General features: G+C 41.6%; 1 protein-coding gene across 1 annotated transcript in view; it reads right to left on the reverse strand.

The window, feature by feature from the left end:
• Nucleotides 1-1948: 1948 nt before the first annotated feature.
• Nucleotides 1949-16002, reverse strand: part of LOC308392241 (rab3 GTPase-activating protein catalytic subunit-like) — a gene marked incomplete at its 5' end in the record, with an annotated part of 39031 nt that continues 24977 nt past the window's right edge. The window contains 9 exons of the mRNA XM_080875207.1: nucleotides 1949-3608; nucleotides 4983-5071; nucleotides 6359-6432; nucleotides 7201-7303; nucleotides 7601-7716; nucleotides 8516-8619; nucleotides 11362-11458; nucleotides 12200-12427; nucleotides 14352-14489. Of these exons, the coding sequence (XP_080731333.1) occupies nucleotides 3490-3608; nucleotides 4983-5071; nucleotides 6359-6432; nucleotides 7201-7303; nucleotides 7601-7716; nucleotides 8516-8619; nucleotides 11362-11458; nucleotides 12200-12427; nucleotides 14352-14489 (1068 nt within the window). The 3' untranslated portion in view covers nucleotides 1949-3489. The remainder of the gene's footprint in view (nucleotides 3609-4982; nucleotides 5072-6358; nucleotides 6433-7200; nucleotides 7304-7600; nucleotides 7717-8515; nucleotides 8620-11361; nucleotides 11459-12199; nucleotides 12428-14351; nucleotides 14490-16002) is intronic.

A 16002-nucleotide genomic window follows, 5' to 3' on the forward strand; every position in this document is an offset into this window, starting at 1 on the left:
AACCAGCATTGCAGCCATGGGTCACTGTGAGCATCACAGGGAAGGTTGAAGTCGCCCACTGCACCTGTATGGCCGGAGTCGCAGAGACCTGCAGCCATGTCACTGCTCTTCTGTTTAATGTAGAAGCAACAGTGTTGATCTGTGGCACAAGGACTGTTACAGATGAACCTGCATACTGGGTTTTGCTGGGTAATATGACCAAGATACAGCCAGAGGTTGGCCATAAGATAGACTTCTCCTCTTCAGCTGCCCAAAAAAAGGCTCTTGATCAAAACATAAACAGACCATCTGTAGTGACAGGTAAAAGGAGCCGTCCTCAAAAAAGAAAACCCCCACCTGCTACTGTGGAGTCTAGATGTATGCTTGTAGTGCACTGCCGTGTAAATAATTTGCATTAACTGAATATGTACTGACTGAGTCCCACTGTTCAAAAGTTGAATAAAGAAACAAACTAAATTTTGCCTCTTTTTTTATTTTATTAAAACCACTTTATAGAACATCACATCAGTAACAGTGTAAAATAATTAAACTATTAAACTATCTTGTTCAGAGAGGGAGGAGGAACGTCCCCCGAAATATTTTTTAAATGGTGCACTGTCTTAATGAGTTTATGAATGATGTGAACCTTTGCTGAGAAGTCAGGATCATCTGACTGTATTTTCTTCTGTGGAGGTGCGGCCCGGTCCGTGTGTGAATAAAGATCAGCAGGTGAATTTATTAAAGTGTGAGTTCAGGTGAAATCAGAGAGGTGTGTGTTAAAGAGTGTGTAACTGCCCACTGTGACGTCACATCCACAGTGTGTCATCAGTGTTTGTGGTCACAGTGTTTGTTTTCATATTCAGGTTCTCGTTTAAAGTCTCTGTTGTTCACACGTTACTGTTAAATGTTTGAATGTGAGTGTGTGCCTGTGTAACAGCGCCCTCTAGTGGACGAGCTGGCCTCCTGCACTATGAGCTCTCCAGACAGGAATGAGCTTTGAGCAGCTCTATGTAACCCTGGTAAACATAGCTGTCAATAAATAAAGCCTGCTAGTAAAAACAGTCATAAGAAATAGATTACAGGTGATAAATAATCAATAAATAGATCATAATGGTTAAAAAACTAATTAAAAAACATCAACAATGATGCAATTCATGATATAGTGTTTCATTTGTGTTTAAAAACATGTGAAAGGTTAAACTTGCTGCTTCACTGTTTTTGTGTTAATTCAGGTAAAATGGGTAAAATATGTGTTCAGACTCTTATTACAACTATAATAAGAACATAACTGAACGGGACTTGGTGAGTAGTGTTAGTGAGATGAAGCTTCGTGATGAACTGAAGCTTCTATCCAACTGGTCGATTTATGGTTTGAAGCATTGTGATGATTCATTTGCTCTACTGCGCCATCAAGTGGACGATTCTAGTGAAACAGGCTCTGTGATTATAATGATGTGATGTGTAAACCTCTAAACTGAATATATACATTCTTTTCATGGTTATTTATCCCAAATATTTTCTCAGTGTGTCTGATACAAAAGAGAAAGTGGAAACTTTTGATATGATTGTGTAACTGTTAGGGCTCGGTATCGTCACTGATTTCTAGAATCGATTCCACGATTGGATTCTGATCATGCATCACTACATATCCATATTTTTATATCTATAAAAAGAAAGCTGACACTTGCCAGACTTTATCAAAGGTGTGAGCGTCACAGCAGAGGCCTTTGTGTCAAAGTAGCTGAGGATAAAACAGAGAAACATGAAGGTGATTTTCCTGCCCTGGATTTTATAAAAATATTCTGCAGTACATCAAAAACGAAAGAAAACCATGAATCAACATCTGAACATTACCTGATGCTGCTGAAGTGAAACAAGGTTACAGAGGTTGGATTAGAGACACAGCAAAAGTTTCTAATTTTTAAAAAGTTTAAATATGTTCAGTATTTAACAGCAGAAATTAGGCTTTCTTTTTGGAAGTAAGTGAAAGGAAACAAACAGCGTCCGACAGGCTGTAAACAGTGGTAGACTTGTGCGTAACAAGCAAGCGAATAATGCAGAAAACAGATTTTTAGACGGGATACAGAGAGAGAGAGTGTTATGATCCAAGCAGCCAGGAACACAGGCACAAATGTAATCTTCAAAAAAATGGGTTTTATTATACGCCCAAAAAGGACAACATGATTACAAAAATTCAAAATAACAAACAATAAAGTTTTTAGGAACCAAGTGGGCCCATAAAAGAGGTTAACTTAACAGAATGCTACTCAAAAGTCACTTAACAAAAACATAACTCAACAAACTGCCCTGCCCAAATGAGAAACAGCTCCAGTTATATAGCAAATGAATAAACCATTATATACACCAAAGGTGAAAACTAAAGAGATAACAGCTAACCATCATTCAAGAAGAACCCCATTCCCCCTGCATGATCACAATAGATGGTCCAGTCCACTTTATTGGCTTCTGCATTTAAACCAGCTCCACCCTCAGCCTCCTCTTTCAGCCAAACCAGGAAGGACTGGAGCGGAGGTCAGGTAACTCCGAAAGAGCAGAAATATAATCAATATAACATACCTATATAAAATAACAAGCAATGCAAAGCAAAGTCTATGCCACCATTTGGGCTATAGCTTAGTGCTGTCATGCATTACAGGTAAACTCAAAATATCAAATTAGTTAACTTATGATCACAGAAGCTTTAGAGCATAACGTAAACATAAGACAAAAGACCAAATGAATATTACCAAGCATCTCAGTTGTGTGGTTGCATGCATCCATCACAGAGAGAGAGAGAGCGAGAGAGCTGTGCATGAAGTGTGATTTTTATCGTGCTCGAAGCGAAACAGCAAAAGTCAGAGTGAATCCATGACGATGTTTATGTGAAGCGTAGTTTGGATCTTCTTTTGCTGCTGCTTCATGTTGTGTTGGGCTCTTGAATAAAACTCCTGCTCAAGTGATAACGTGGAGCAACAACAATCTTTAATGCAGTTTTTCTCGTGGCTGTTCACGTGCCAACCCATTTCCTGTTTGTGGGTAAGTACTGCCGCCTAGTGACGCATGCATGTACATCCATATAGATTACACCACAGTTCAGTCAATATTGTTTGGACAGAGATAAAAGCTGCAGCTTCAGAATCAGTGCAAAAAGGGCGTAAACACAAAACGCGGACCGGCCGACGGATCAGAATCAGCGAGCTGTCGGCTTTCAGCCACAACCGTGTCCGTGCTGTCGGGTGAGAAAGCCACATCTCACTGATCCTGATCCGTGATCCATAAACGCTTTGTGTTTATGTCTTTGTGCACTGTAAAATGTAATTCTAGATGTTTGTTATTTCAACATATTGTTCTATATCAGTTTGACGATAGATGACTGAAGTTGTTGTTATAACATAGAATTACAAGTTAAAATTGCCTTTTATATCGAAAAATTTTAGAAAAAGTAGTACTAGAACAACTTAACTATTTCCTGGATAAAAATGCTGTTATGGACACTTTCCAGTCTGGTTTTCATAAATTGCATTCCACTGAAACGGCCTTACTTAGAGTATCCAGTGATATGTTGATGGCAGCAGACTCTGGAGAGCACACCGTGCTGGTCCTGCTGGATCTCAGCTCTGCTTTTGACACTGTAGATCACAGCATCATGATAAACAGACTCGAGAACTTGTTTGGGATTACTGGTGTTGTTTTAAAATGGTTTATATCATATCTGTCTGAGAGATCTTTTACTGTTTGCATGAATCATGTCACGTCAGAATCAACAGTTTTGCCGTGTGGGGTACCTCAGGGATCTGTCCTGGGTCCAATTCTCTTTTTACTTTATGTATCTCCCCTAGGCCAAATTATTAAGCGCTATAAATATATCTCCTATCATCTCTATGCTGACGACATCCAACTATACTGTTCCTTCAAAATGTCTGAGTTTTATAAATTGTCTAATTTAAGTAATTGCCTGACAGAAATCAACAAATGGTTATATGACAATTTTCTCCAACTAAACTCTGATAAAACAGAAACTCTAATTATTGCTCCAGACCACATGGTCCCAGAAATCAGACAGCATATCAGCTTCTTAGACCCTTCTGTAAAATCAAGCCTTAGAAACCTCGGTGTCATATTTGACATGTCGCTCGAGCAGCAGTCTAAGCAGCTGGTCTGAAACTGTTTTTATCATTTACGGAATATTTCTAAACTCAGACTAATGATATCAAAGCTTGAACTTGAGATGATTATTCATGCTTTTATTTCTTCTCGTTTAGACTATTGTAACGGCCTTTTTACTTGTTTAACAAATCGTCTTCAGACTGTGCAGAACGCTGCAGCACGTCTCTTAACAGGCACCAAGAGAAGATCGCATATCACTCCAGTCTTGGCCTCCCTGGGCTTTAAGGTCATTAGATCAGAGACTGCTGGTGGTACCACGCACTCATTTTAAAACTCGTGGTGATCGGGCCTTTCAGACGGCGGCACCACGGTTGTGGGATTCTCTCCCACTGTCTCTTCGCTGCACGGACTCCATTGATTCTTTTAAGAAACAGCTGAAGACATTTTTATTTAGAAAAGCATGGATGAATTTCTTCTTATGCTGTTTTTATAGTTTTATTGTTTTACATTGTTTTATTTACTGTTATATTGTTTTTATATTCCCATTTTCTGTGTTGTAAAGCACTTTGTGATCTTTATCTGTGAAAAGTTTACTTACTTACTTTAACCTTTGTACTGTTTTCTTCAGTTAATTTTGGAGTTACTACAAAGAGTGAAGATATAAGATGATCTGTCTGCTGTCACTGGGTGGTGCTGAGATCTGAATCTGAGGACAGCTCCTGAATCATCACAAACTGAAATATAAAGTTTATCTCAAATCTGAAATAGAGCTGATCCTTCTCCGTCCTCACACACTCGGGATCTGAAGTTGTTCAGTCCTACAGTTCTGCCGACAGCTGTTTATTTTTTATTTGTTTTAAAGGCCTTACTAACACATTTTCTAATATCATGTTTACCTTTGAGTTGGTGATGCTTTATAAATGGACATCTGCAAAGATGAGATGATGGAGCAGGTTTCAGTCGAGGTTCAGTCTGCTGCTGCATCCTGGTCACAACATACAGAGGTGTTATCAGCTCAGTATTGAACAAGAAATATTAATGTTTCAAATTATTTGTCCTAAAGGATGCAAGCTGTACAGAGTACTGCACATGTGACTTTGTGAACATAATTCATTAAAAATAATTTGGACAGTTTAACCTGAATATTTGTAACAAACTCAGTAAAAAAAAAAAAAAATAATAATCAGGGGAAAATGTAACATTTTAACTTAAGCTGCCAAGCGGAAGTAGTTGGTTTCAGTACATAAGTATCGGGCTTTGCTATTTAATCCGTAGCTATTGACTAATGAGGGGTTACTGAAGTGCCAGGTTTTTAAAAGTTGGCGTTAATGTCGTTCCACATGTGGAAAGCGACAGAAAACATGCAGCTGTTTGCTTCTGCGCAGAACTGATTATTAAATATGTGCAGAGTCCAGCCTGTTGCTCTTACAGTATAATACTCATAATAAAAGCACAGTAACCGTGGTTAGTCACTGAGCAGCCCGGTGCGTTTCTCTTGATTTCTTTAGTCAGGGTAAATTCATTCACCTGCACAGGTTAGCTAAACAAACAAGTTTCCCCGACAGCCGAGTGCTCACCTAACACACAAATCCTGATTTACAAGTAAAAAATATTTATGACCACAATTTGAGCCCATATACTCTCTCTACCAGAGGCGGAGCCAGACATTTGAAACACCCGGGGCTTAGCCCTATGCATGTGGGATGTATTTTTTTTTTTTGGGGGGGGGGGGGGGGGGGGGGTTAGAAATGACTGAAAGATTAATTGGCTGAGTTTTGAGTTTTGTTCAAAAAAGAATGACTTCATATAGGGGAAAATATATATCACATGTGCAGGACACCTTAAACTAGTTTTTTAATTAAGCAGCGAGGCAGAACAAAGTCAGGCTGTATCAAGACACGAGGACTAAACCCCGATTCAACCAGACCCAGAACTGATCCGGAATTAAAACAGGACTACAACAGTTCAAAATCAGGACTATATAGGATTTAACAAAGACAGAACCAGAATCAGAACTAGATGATAGCAGCACTAAAAATCATCATAGACCTGCACTACACTTGTTTTTTTAATTCTACCAAAGTCCACTATTTAGATTGAGAAAAGTTTATAATTATTCAGCCTTGTTGTGCAAACAAGCTGCAGAACTTAATAAATATATAATTTGAAAAATAACAAACCTAAAAAGAAACACTAGGTACGAGATACATGAGGACCTGTGATACGGTGATACTCTTGGTAAACAACCATTTGACTAACATGTGAGTCTCACCTGCTCTTGTTCATCTCTGTCCTCATTCTGCATCTCCCTCTCTCCCTCTCTGTTCCTCTCTCTCCCTCTTTGTGCTGACAATCATCAAATATACAGTTGAAATTATTATTGATTATTTAAGACCTTGAATGTGAGGAGCAGGATTTTGGATTCATGTTCCAGTTGATGCATCAGAGTCAATCTGGGATCCAGTGTGGAGCACATGGACACTTTTAAGGCTTAAAGAACAAACCGATGATTCGATTAGATACTCGGCTCCATCTCTGGAGTCACGGCCACCAAAGCTTTGTTTCTGCTAACACTGTAAACATATACAAATGCACATTAATAGTTGTTACTGCAGAAAGAGAAAAAGAAGCGTCAAAGACAGGAAGGAGATCTGCTCCACTGTGGAGAGAGCTGCACAACTTTGTTCCTGCAGAATTGTCACACAGTCAAACTGATAATTCTTCATTTTTCATTGATAGTTAAACAGACTGGTTCTTATAGCTCTGAACGTGCTTCACAGCACAGCAGCAGCAATTGTGTGTTTCAGGAAGAAACAACGTTACAATAGAGCAGACTCTCCTGACACTGACAGAAAACACTGCGTCTTTACATCAGTGCTGACCACGTCCTTCCAGTTTCATCTACATGAAGCATATATAAATAAAACAGCGCTGACTTCATGTCTTGTTCTAGGACCGGGACACCGACCTATTCTTGATGCTGATATTGAATAAGTGGTTGACTGGTGTGTGTGTGTACCTCTAAAGATGTCTCTATAGATGACAAATACATGACTGTATACATGAAACTGACAGCAAGACGTGGGAAGGACACGGAGGCAGAGTGAGAGTTACCCTCTGAGCACTGATGAAGAGTCCGTGGATTATACTGCCAGCCAGGCCCTGGCCTGCTCCTGTCACTACCACCTCTGGTTCCTCCAGCAGGGAGCTCACAAACCTAGAGACAACACACAATGTGGGAAATGTTACAATATTCCCACAAAACAAAACACTTAAATAAGAACATGTAAAACCTGAAGACACCAAAACTATAAAATAAGACCACCAACATGAGCGAGAAAGAAACGTGTGAACTGACTGTGATCCTTCAGACGCCGTCTTTGTGAAACGTTAACAGATTCATCGTGACAACCTGTTACTGACTAACTATCTATAGTGACGGTGAAGACTGTTACATGTTACCAACAGCACAAACAAAGCTGTCAGTGAGCGCAGCTCAAACTCTGCGACTCACTTCTTCAGTTCATCAGCAGCCTCTCCGCTGTCGTCCTCAGGAACGGAGAACTTGGCCTTGAGCGAGCGAGCTTGAGTGATGACTGTCTCCATGCTCAGCAGCTGGTTAATGAAATCCTGCACACAGGACAAGAACAACTGTCTGCTCAATCCTGACAGCATGAGACCCCAAGACTACGTGGCAACGTTATAGGCTGAGTCTCGGGGTGTAAAAGGCGTGTTTGGAGTCACAGTGGATACATGGCATACTTAAATGTACTTTGAGAAAGCCAAGAATGCTTTTACACAACAAGACTGTCCAATCAAGCAAAACTAACATGGTGGGGTTTAGCTGTGCAGCTGTACAGTGTTATTCAAAGAAAAGGGGCTGTATGGATACTGAGTGCTAGTGAGAAGAACATTTTTATATGTGAAGAAGTGATGATTGTTCTCAGACTTTAGGACAGTATTAAAGCAGGTGTTTAATGCACCTAACGTGTGATCAAACTCAATAATAACAATCTCAGTCTCTGTTTTCGATCACTGATAAACACATCCGATATCAGCAGAGTATAAAAGCTTTGAGCCCAGGTGGGAACAGCCGAAGGAATTACCTAGGTTTAGAAAATAGTTAGCCATCACTGAGGAAGCACTGGAGTTTGTTACTCCAGCTCCCACTACAATCCCACTGCACCACACCCCTGTTTTCATGGTTCAACCATCAATGGCCATAATAATTATCAGCCAAGTTCTCAGCCATGGTGCACACTGTCCAGTCTACGTACACCTCATGTACAGCACATACTCAACTACAACAAAAACACAGTTAACAATCAATCAATAATTTATTTAAAAACAAAACTTTTTTGGGTGAATCTAATGATACTTTCTTTTAAACTGAATCATTTGTGGAAAGTCCGGTCGAGTTTTCACTGACCTCTAACTTCTTGTAGTCCTGGTTGGGGGACTGCAGGAGCTTGCTCGCTTGAACTGTAGCTTGCTGAATGGTTTTTTGCACTGATGGAATATCTTCAGCAGACTCTGAAAGAGAAGAAATGACAGTGTTTCCAGAGTGACAGAAAGCTGTGATTAAAAGAAAGACCTGCCACGTTTGTAACCTCAATTACTGTTAACATGAGAAAAAGCCTAAAATCGAGTAAACCTGCAAACTATTATCTTACTAATACAGATCCTTTTGAAATAAACAAAACCTTCACAACATTTTATAATAATCTTTACAGAGATTAAAACATATCCACAAAGTCTTGATGGATTATTATTGGAGTTAATTAATCCAGCTATTTCAGAGGATCACAGAACACATCTGCAAATAGAACTAAGCCTTTTGTCCAGGAATATACCCACATGTGCTTTGGCACAAGGAAAAACTCCCTTTAAACAGGAAGAAGCCTTCAGCAGAGCCAGGCTCAGGGAGGGGCGGGGCCATCTGCAATAACCGAGTACAATAACCTCAGTTTGATCTGAATTAAGAAGCAGAAAGTTAGCGGCCATCCAGGTCTTTGTGTCTTTAAGACATTCCTGCAGTTTAACTCATTGGTGTGTGTTATCTGGCTTCATGGATAGATAGAGCTGGGTGTCATCTGCATAGCAGTGTAAATGTATGCTATGTCTTCTAATGATGCTGCCTAAGGGAAGCATGTATAATGTAAACAGAATTGGTCCTAGCACTGAACCCTGTGGAACTCCATAATAACCTCAGTGTGTGAAGAGGACTCTCCATTTACATGCACAAACTGGAGTCTATTAGATAGATATGATACAAACCTTCACACATTCACGTGTTATCAGCACGGAGCGTCTCTGTCAACCTCTGGAAGTAAAGCTTTTAGTAAGTGTCATAAGATCAAAATACATTTTTTAAAGAAGTGAAACGAGGACATTATTGTTGCTATGTTTTGTATTTTGTAGTCCAGACTTAATCAGAATTAATTTGCATACAACCTGGATATGCACCAAAGCATTTCTGACCTGCTGAAACATTCTGGGATATTACAGAATAAATGAAAACTAGCTTTCTGGTTTAATTAGAGAAAAGGTCTGAGTATCACAGCAGGACGTTAGCTGATTGAGGTTTCTCCAAAGTACTAGAAAACTCTCCTCAGTGATGTCCTTACTAGTGTCTCTCATTGGCTGTCTCTAGACTCAGAACTGGTCTTAGCAGTATACCGTCAACTTAGAGACGATCCAGAAACTAAGACCTGTTATAATTATACGTGAATTCTCATTAGCTAAATTAATGGTTGCACTGCAGGTGTCAGGGAACAACAGCAACACGACTGAAAGATCTTTAGCTTCTTCTAGAAACCAAATCAAATTATGCCCTGCTCCAGATGTGACAGTCTGAAGACGAAATCTAGACTTTTCTGTATCCTGGAATAATTATCAATTTATTGTGTGTAGAATAAAATAAAGAGTGGGTTTTATCTGATTTCTGATCATTACTGGAGAAAACTTGACTGAAAGAAATTCATGTTGGGGAAACTTTCCAGGCTCCTTTCACAGTGAGGGTTGGGTAGCTAGTTAGAGTAAACAAACTAAATCACATTTACCTGCATTTTAACTCCAGGGTCATGTTCTACCCATCATGCCTACGCAGCCCTGAAAACATCACGTGTCCATCTCTGATACTTATAAGAGCTCAAAACTGGCCCAAACCCTGATGGAGTCCAAGGGCCTGCAGTGCAGAACACATCTTGAGCCCAAATCTTGGGGGGCTCAGGATTTGGGCTTTTTCTGCAGCTCATGGGCTGCATTCACTGAACCGACCACAAACTCATCTGTGCACCAAAGTACACAGTGAGACGTCCTTTACCCTCACATCACTGGACACTTCCAGGTTCTGGGTTTCAGTCACTCTATACCAGTGGTGCCCAAATCTTTTTGCATCACAGCTGTGATACAGAACGGCTGTGTGGGCGGAGCCTGTTTCGTTTCAGTGCCGAAAAAAAGGGGTTGTATTTTGATGTAATGACTGTGTCGATGCAATCAGTCATTACATCACTCAGCTCAGGACTGAGCTGTCTAGACGCCAGCGTGTATCATACAGTGCATCCACTTGCAGCCCTCCTCGTTTCCCAGCCGTCGCGCCCCCGTCTGCACATCCCCACACAGTCCTCACGTTTCTGGCAGGAGCCTGTCTGCAGAGAAGTCATTCCTTTGTCACTATCAGTGGCTTCATCCACCTGCAGAGGAAAGCAGCTAGCATGCACCTTATCATTAAGCACTCGATAGGCAACTTTACAGGGGCAGAACACAGACGCAGTTTTAGCAGAGACACTGTTGAGCACGACGGTTTAGAAGTGTGTGTCTGAAAAAGCCCTCTGACTTGTCTTTGTGCTCTGGATATTTGGCGTCTTAGCTTGTTAAGCTTTAAACTGTCACAAACTTGCACTTTAAGACAGACACGCTGCGGCCTCTCCTCATCACCCACCGCTGCGCAGGTATGCTTCATCTTATCTTCTTTGGTTTGGAAACATATTTGGTGATGCTTCATCCTATGCTTTGTGTTTGTGTGCGAGCCCCGTCAAAAGCCTGTGCATTATGCTGGCAGCGTCCAAGATTTCTACTTTTTTATTCATGCAGCTTCTGGTTTTTTTCTCCATTAACATCTCGGGTTGCATTTCATTTTCTTAGTACTTATTTTAATATCTTTAGTTTTTTGTATTTCGGTCTTACTGTAATTTACCTGCTGTGGGCTTAGAGTTATTTTCCCTGATTTTATTTCATATAAACGTGTTTTTCAACCAAACGGTGAGGACTTACCTTCTTCCTTCAACTTCAGAATAGTTGCATGAAGTATACAGGGAAGGAGGTGACGGGCCAGGTCTGCAGGTTTCTGCATCGCCATGTAGTGCAGAACCTAAAGACAAACCCCCAAAAAGTTTAGTTTGCCTGGCTTCTGTTTTCCTTTTGCTCTTTCAGATCAACAGAATATTTTTGCACAGCCAACAGGCTGCCTCTGAAGAAGACTCCAGATAAACGGTGACCTTTCTCTATGATGGTTATTCACAGAGGGACCAGTTATACCCAGATCTTTAAATCTGTCATAAGACTATCAGTGAGCATTATTTTTAACTTTCTCTTTTTGGATAAACAATGTCTTTAAAAGACAGGCAACATTTTCAGTGATGGTGCAAACTGGAGCGCCGAGCTCTGCTTTCATATGTGCAGGAAGAACATGCAAACGCTTGGCAGGGACCTGCCCGGGTCCAAATCCAGGACCCTCTTTGGGTGAGGAAACAACCCCAGTTACTGTTTGTCCCTTTCCCATAAAGCCGACCGGATCATTAATAGAAGCTGGTTTAAAGTTGTTCTTCATTTAACACCATCACACCACAGAAAGCTGCTGTGTGTCAGTTAAACATCGTGTGTGACAGCATCAGATCCTTTTTCATCAACATGTGAAAATGCTTCAACATGTCTGTGAGCACAGATCTGTGTTAAACTGACTTCTCCAACATACATGAGCCAAAACGGTCCCATGGCAGAAGCTGATCCTGAAAATCAGCAGAAACATTCATGAAAACACTTTGTGATCCACTTAGTAAACACGTTTGGCTTAAAAACACGCATGCGGCAAAACGAACGACCTGCTTCAGACCTTCTCGGCCTCCTTGGTGTCATCAAAAAGTCTTTTTTGGCGTCGTGCAGGTGTGACCCTGGCAGTCTCCCAAGCCTCCACCCACATGTTGCCTGGGATCTTCATCCTGGGACTGAGTGTCCCCGTCACCATCGTGTTGCCCTTCTCATCGACCACTTCCTCTTCTACGTAATCCCGAGGTGAATACCAGCGCACAAAATCCTCCAGGACACAGCCGGGGTTGGCTGCCTGTGGACAGAGACACAAACTCGTACTTTAAATGAAGTAATGTGTAAATATATTCACTGACACCTCATACTGGCACTGACGACTCGAGCAGGGCCCACTCACGACACCACTGCATTCATGGACCCAAGCACACCAGGCTGTCACTGAACATAAAATGTCATTTAGGCATCAAAACGATTTCCTTCTGTTCAGGACTGGAAGTAAATACGTGTGATCTGGCAACAAAAATGTTTTACTTTTTTGTGTAAGAGTAAATCTGAAAATCTATGAATAACAAATCAATTGTATTTTAGTATTAAAACCAGTTCAGACTGAATAAAGAGCTCGTCCACACTGGATCAGAAACATAGAGACATGGTGGGAATAACCAACACTGTAGATTCAGGGCAGCTGCAGCATGACTTACACTGTGTGCTGGTCATTATCACTGCATTACTGCCTCAGGTCTGCAGGTCTCTGCAAAGACAAGGTTCAAATAACCTCTGAAGATGATTTATAAAACTGCAATGAGCTGTTTGAAAACTGACGACCACGTGATCGTCTGGTGATCAGAGGTTTCTGCACTCACGTAGCTTCTCCCAGCATGACTGCATCCATCATGCCACACGTGTCAGTGACAGAGTCACAGCTTTCCACAGCGTAGGCTGATCAACAGTCCTCTTATTTCACACTAGTTTACTTGTAAAAGCCTACATGACATTTTTTATTAATTCATTAATATCCCATTCATTAACTGCACAGAGAAGACGTCGTTTTCTTTAAGCTAACAGTATTATTAAAGTTCTTCATGACTGGGCCCAGTGTCCTCTTTATGGTCACCCTACCACAGCGGTACTCTCTGTGACTACTGTGTGTGTGTGTGACTGCACAGTTATGTTCACTGCAGGCAGTTCACACACACACACAAAACATCCTGAACAGTAAAACTAGCAGACATGTAGCAACTCGAGGGCACACTGACGCTAATGTGTGTATAAGAATTTCTTTTATTTATGTATTATTCATATTATGTTATTGTATAATGCCTTGGTGCCACTGGATTTTAGCATGTCTCACACTCATGCAGTTACACAGATGGTGGGAGTCTGGTAAGGAAGTTGGGGGGAAGCAGAACTCCACAGGAAGAATCTTTTGTCTCTTCGAGGACTCTGGGAGGCAGCAAGGGAGTGTGGACCTTAAGGTGTGAAACAGCGGTGCACTGCCTTTTGTTCCTGAAGAAGGTTTTTTAACTGAGAGCCACGCTAGGCTCAGGGAGACTCTGCTGACCGTCTGCCCCGCGATCATGCAGGCTCTCCACCAAGCTTGGTTTTCTGTTCTTTGTTTTGATTAAAGAATGTTAGCTACCGCTCGTCTGCAGGCTTTATTTAATGGAAAACTTCCACAACATGTGGCTAATGCTAAAGGCTAACGGGTGGCTGTAGCTCATTAGCAGGTCATCTACTGATCAGAAGGTCGTGGTTCACTCCCTGGTTCCTCCAGTCTGCAGGCCAAGTATCCTTGGTAAATGGCCTGTATTTGTATAGTGCTTTACTAGTCCCTAGGTTTACACAACCAGTCATCCACCCATTCACACACACATTCACACACTGGTGATGGCAGCTACATTGTAACCACAGCCACCCTGGGGCGCACTGACAGAGGCGAGGCTGCCGGACACTGGCGCCACCGGGCCCTCTGACCACCACCAGTAGGCAACGGGTGAAGTGTCTTGCCCAAGGACACAACGACCGAGACTGTCCGAGCCGGGGCTCGAACCGGCAACCTTCCGATTACAAGGCGAACTCCCAACTCTTGAGCCACAATCGCCCCATAGCCAAGATACTAACCCCAAGCTGCTCTCCGATGTGTCCGTCTAAGTGTGGATGTTAGACAGGAAGCACTAAGAAACTTAGGAGACAGCTGACCCAGAGTGTGTCCGACTCACTTTGAAGGACTCCATGTCAGATAGCAGACAGGCACTCTGCATCCGAGCACGCAGGTGGGTACCTTCAGCTGATGTGCCCAGTTTGGTCAGTACCTCTGACTGCTCTGCTAACAGGTCCTCTGTCATTGGAGCAGGTTCCTGAAAATGAAACATGATGCACAGATATCAGACTCAGTCAGCTTCAGCTGAGGTTAATAACATTTCTGTGAACCACTTATATGAGATCTGCTTTCATGGTTTTGTCACACAAAGGTCGCCTCTGTACTGTTACAACCGCTTTCTTTTAGTTCTAATTATTAACTGCAGGTCTTTGAACATGGAGCGAGTGGGGTTGGGTTAACTCTGACTCTAAACTGCCCACAGGTGTGAATGAGAGCATAAATCAGAGGTGTCCAACTCCAGGCCTCGAGGGCCGGTGTCCTGCAGGTTTTAGATGTGTCCTTGATCCAACACAGCTGATTTAAATGGCTAAATTACCTCCTCAACGTGTCTTGGGTTAGGGCTATCCTTTGTTGCTAGTTAGTGTCGAGAAGGGAAATTATTTTACTGCTATTGTTAAATAATTGTCATTATTACCATTGCATTAATAATAAAATCTGGAGTTTATATTGCATTCAGGGGTTAAACAGTGTCTCTTTCAGAAAGACTGAGTTGCAGGCTGACAGGAAGTTGTATGCAGAAGTGAAAGCAGATAGTTATTTTGAGCCGCAGGCTAAGACGAGGCTTTAACAATGTAACAGATAGCTTTAAGAAGGCCTTAAGCAGTTATGACTATTTTATACACAATGCATATCTGTGCTTATTAAAGAGTTGGAGCTCGGTCAATTAATTGGGGGTCGGAAGCTTTGTTCGGCGCGATGTTCGGACAATCTATTGTGCAAGTGACTTGGAGCCATAGAAGGAATCGCAATACATGCTTACAAAACACTTATATCAGGTCATTTTATATTAAGGTTTAAGTAGAGGTTCTTGATTAAAACATTTATTTAGTAGAAGACATACACATAGTCTCAGTGAGCCTCTGGTCTGGTAAAAGGTCAGAAGTGCAACAGGTGAATTGAGAAAGAGCATTTGAGGACGAGACACAGACAGTAGGTGAAGAGGTGACACAAAGAGCATGTGAGGTCGTGACACACACACATAGAGTTAAATTTATTTAGAGGAACCGTCCTTGTTGTCTCGGCAAGAAAGAGGAACAATTCATTTTAAGATAAGAACGGAAAGTACCAAGCCATGAAAATAGAAGATGATTTTCTAGGTGAAAAGTCATGATGATGTTGATCTGATCTATGTATAAAATGTACCGGTGACGCATGAAGGGGCGTCAGTAAACAAACCCTGATGCTATAAAATATCTGTTCATGCTTTGATTAAGTCGAAGACTACTTCCTGTCTGCGTACAGAGTTGTCTTCCCACACGTGTGTTCATTAAAATCATCGTTTGACTTCACCCGGCCGGATCGGTGTGGTTATTCTTCGATCACCTCTTGTACCCTTCCTCAATATTGAATCTTAACATTTGGGGGCTTCGTCCGGTTATTGAGGAGGGAGAGTTGGAGGTTTAGACGGAGAAATCCGGGGTCTTAGGTGGTCTGACGGGCAGACATGAATTCCAGTGGTCGAAGTGAGTGGGCATAAGCCGGCTTATCCA

The sequence above is a fragment of the Rhamphochromis sp. 'chilingali' genome (assembly GCF_963969265.1).
Source record: "Rhamphochromis sp. 'chilingali' genome assembly, chromosome: 2".
Classification (NCBI taxonomy): domain Eukaryota; kingdom Metazoa; phylum Chordata; class Actinopteri; order Cichliformes; family Cichlidae; genus Rhamphochromis; species Rhamphochromis sp. 'chilingali'.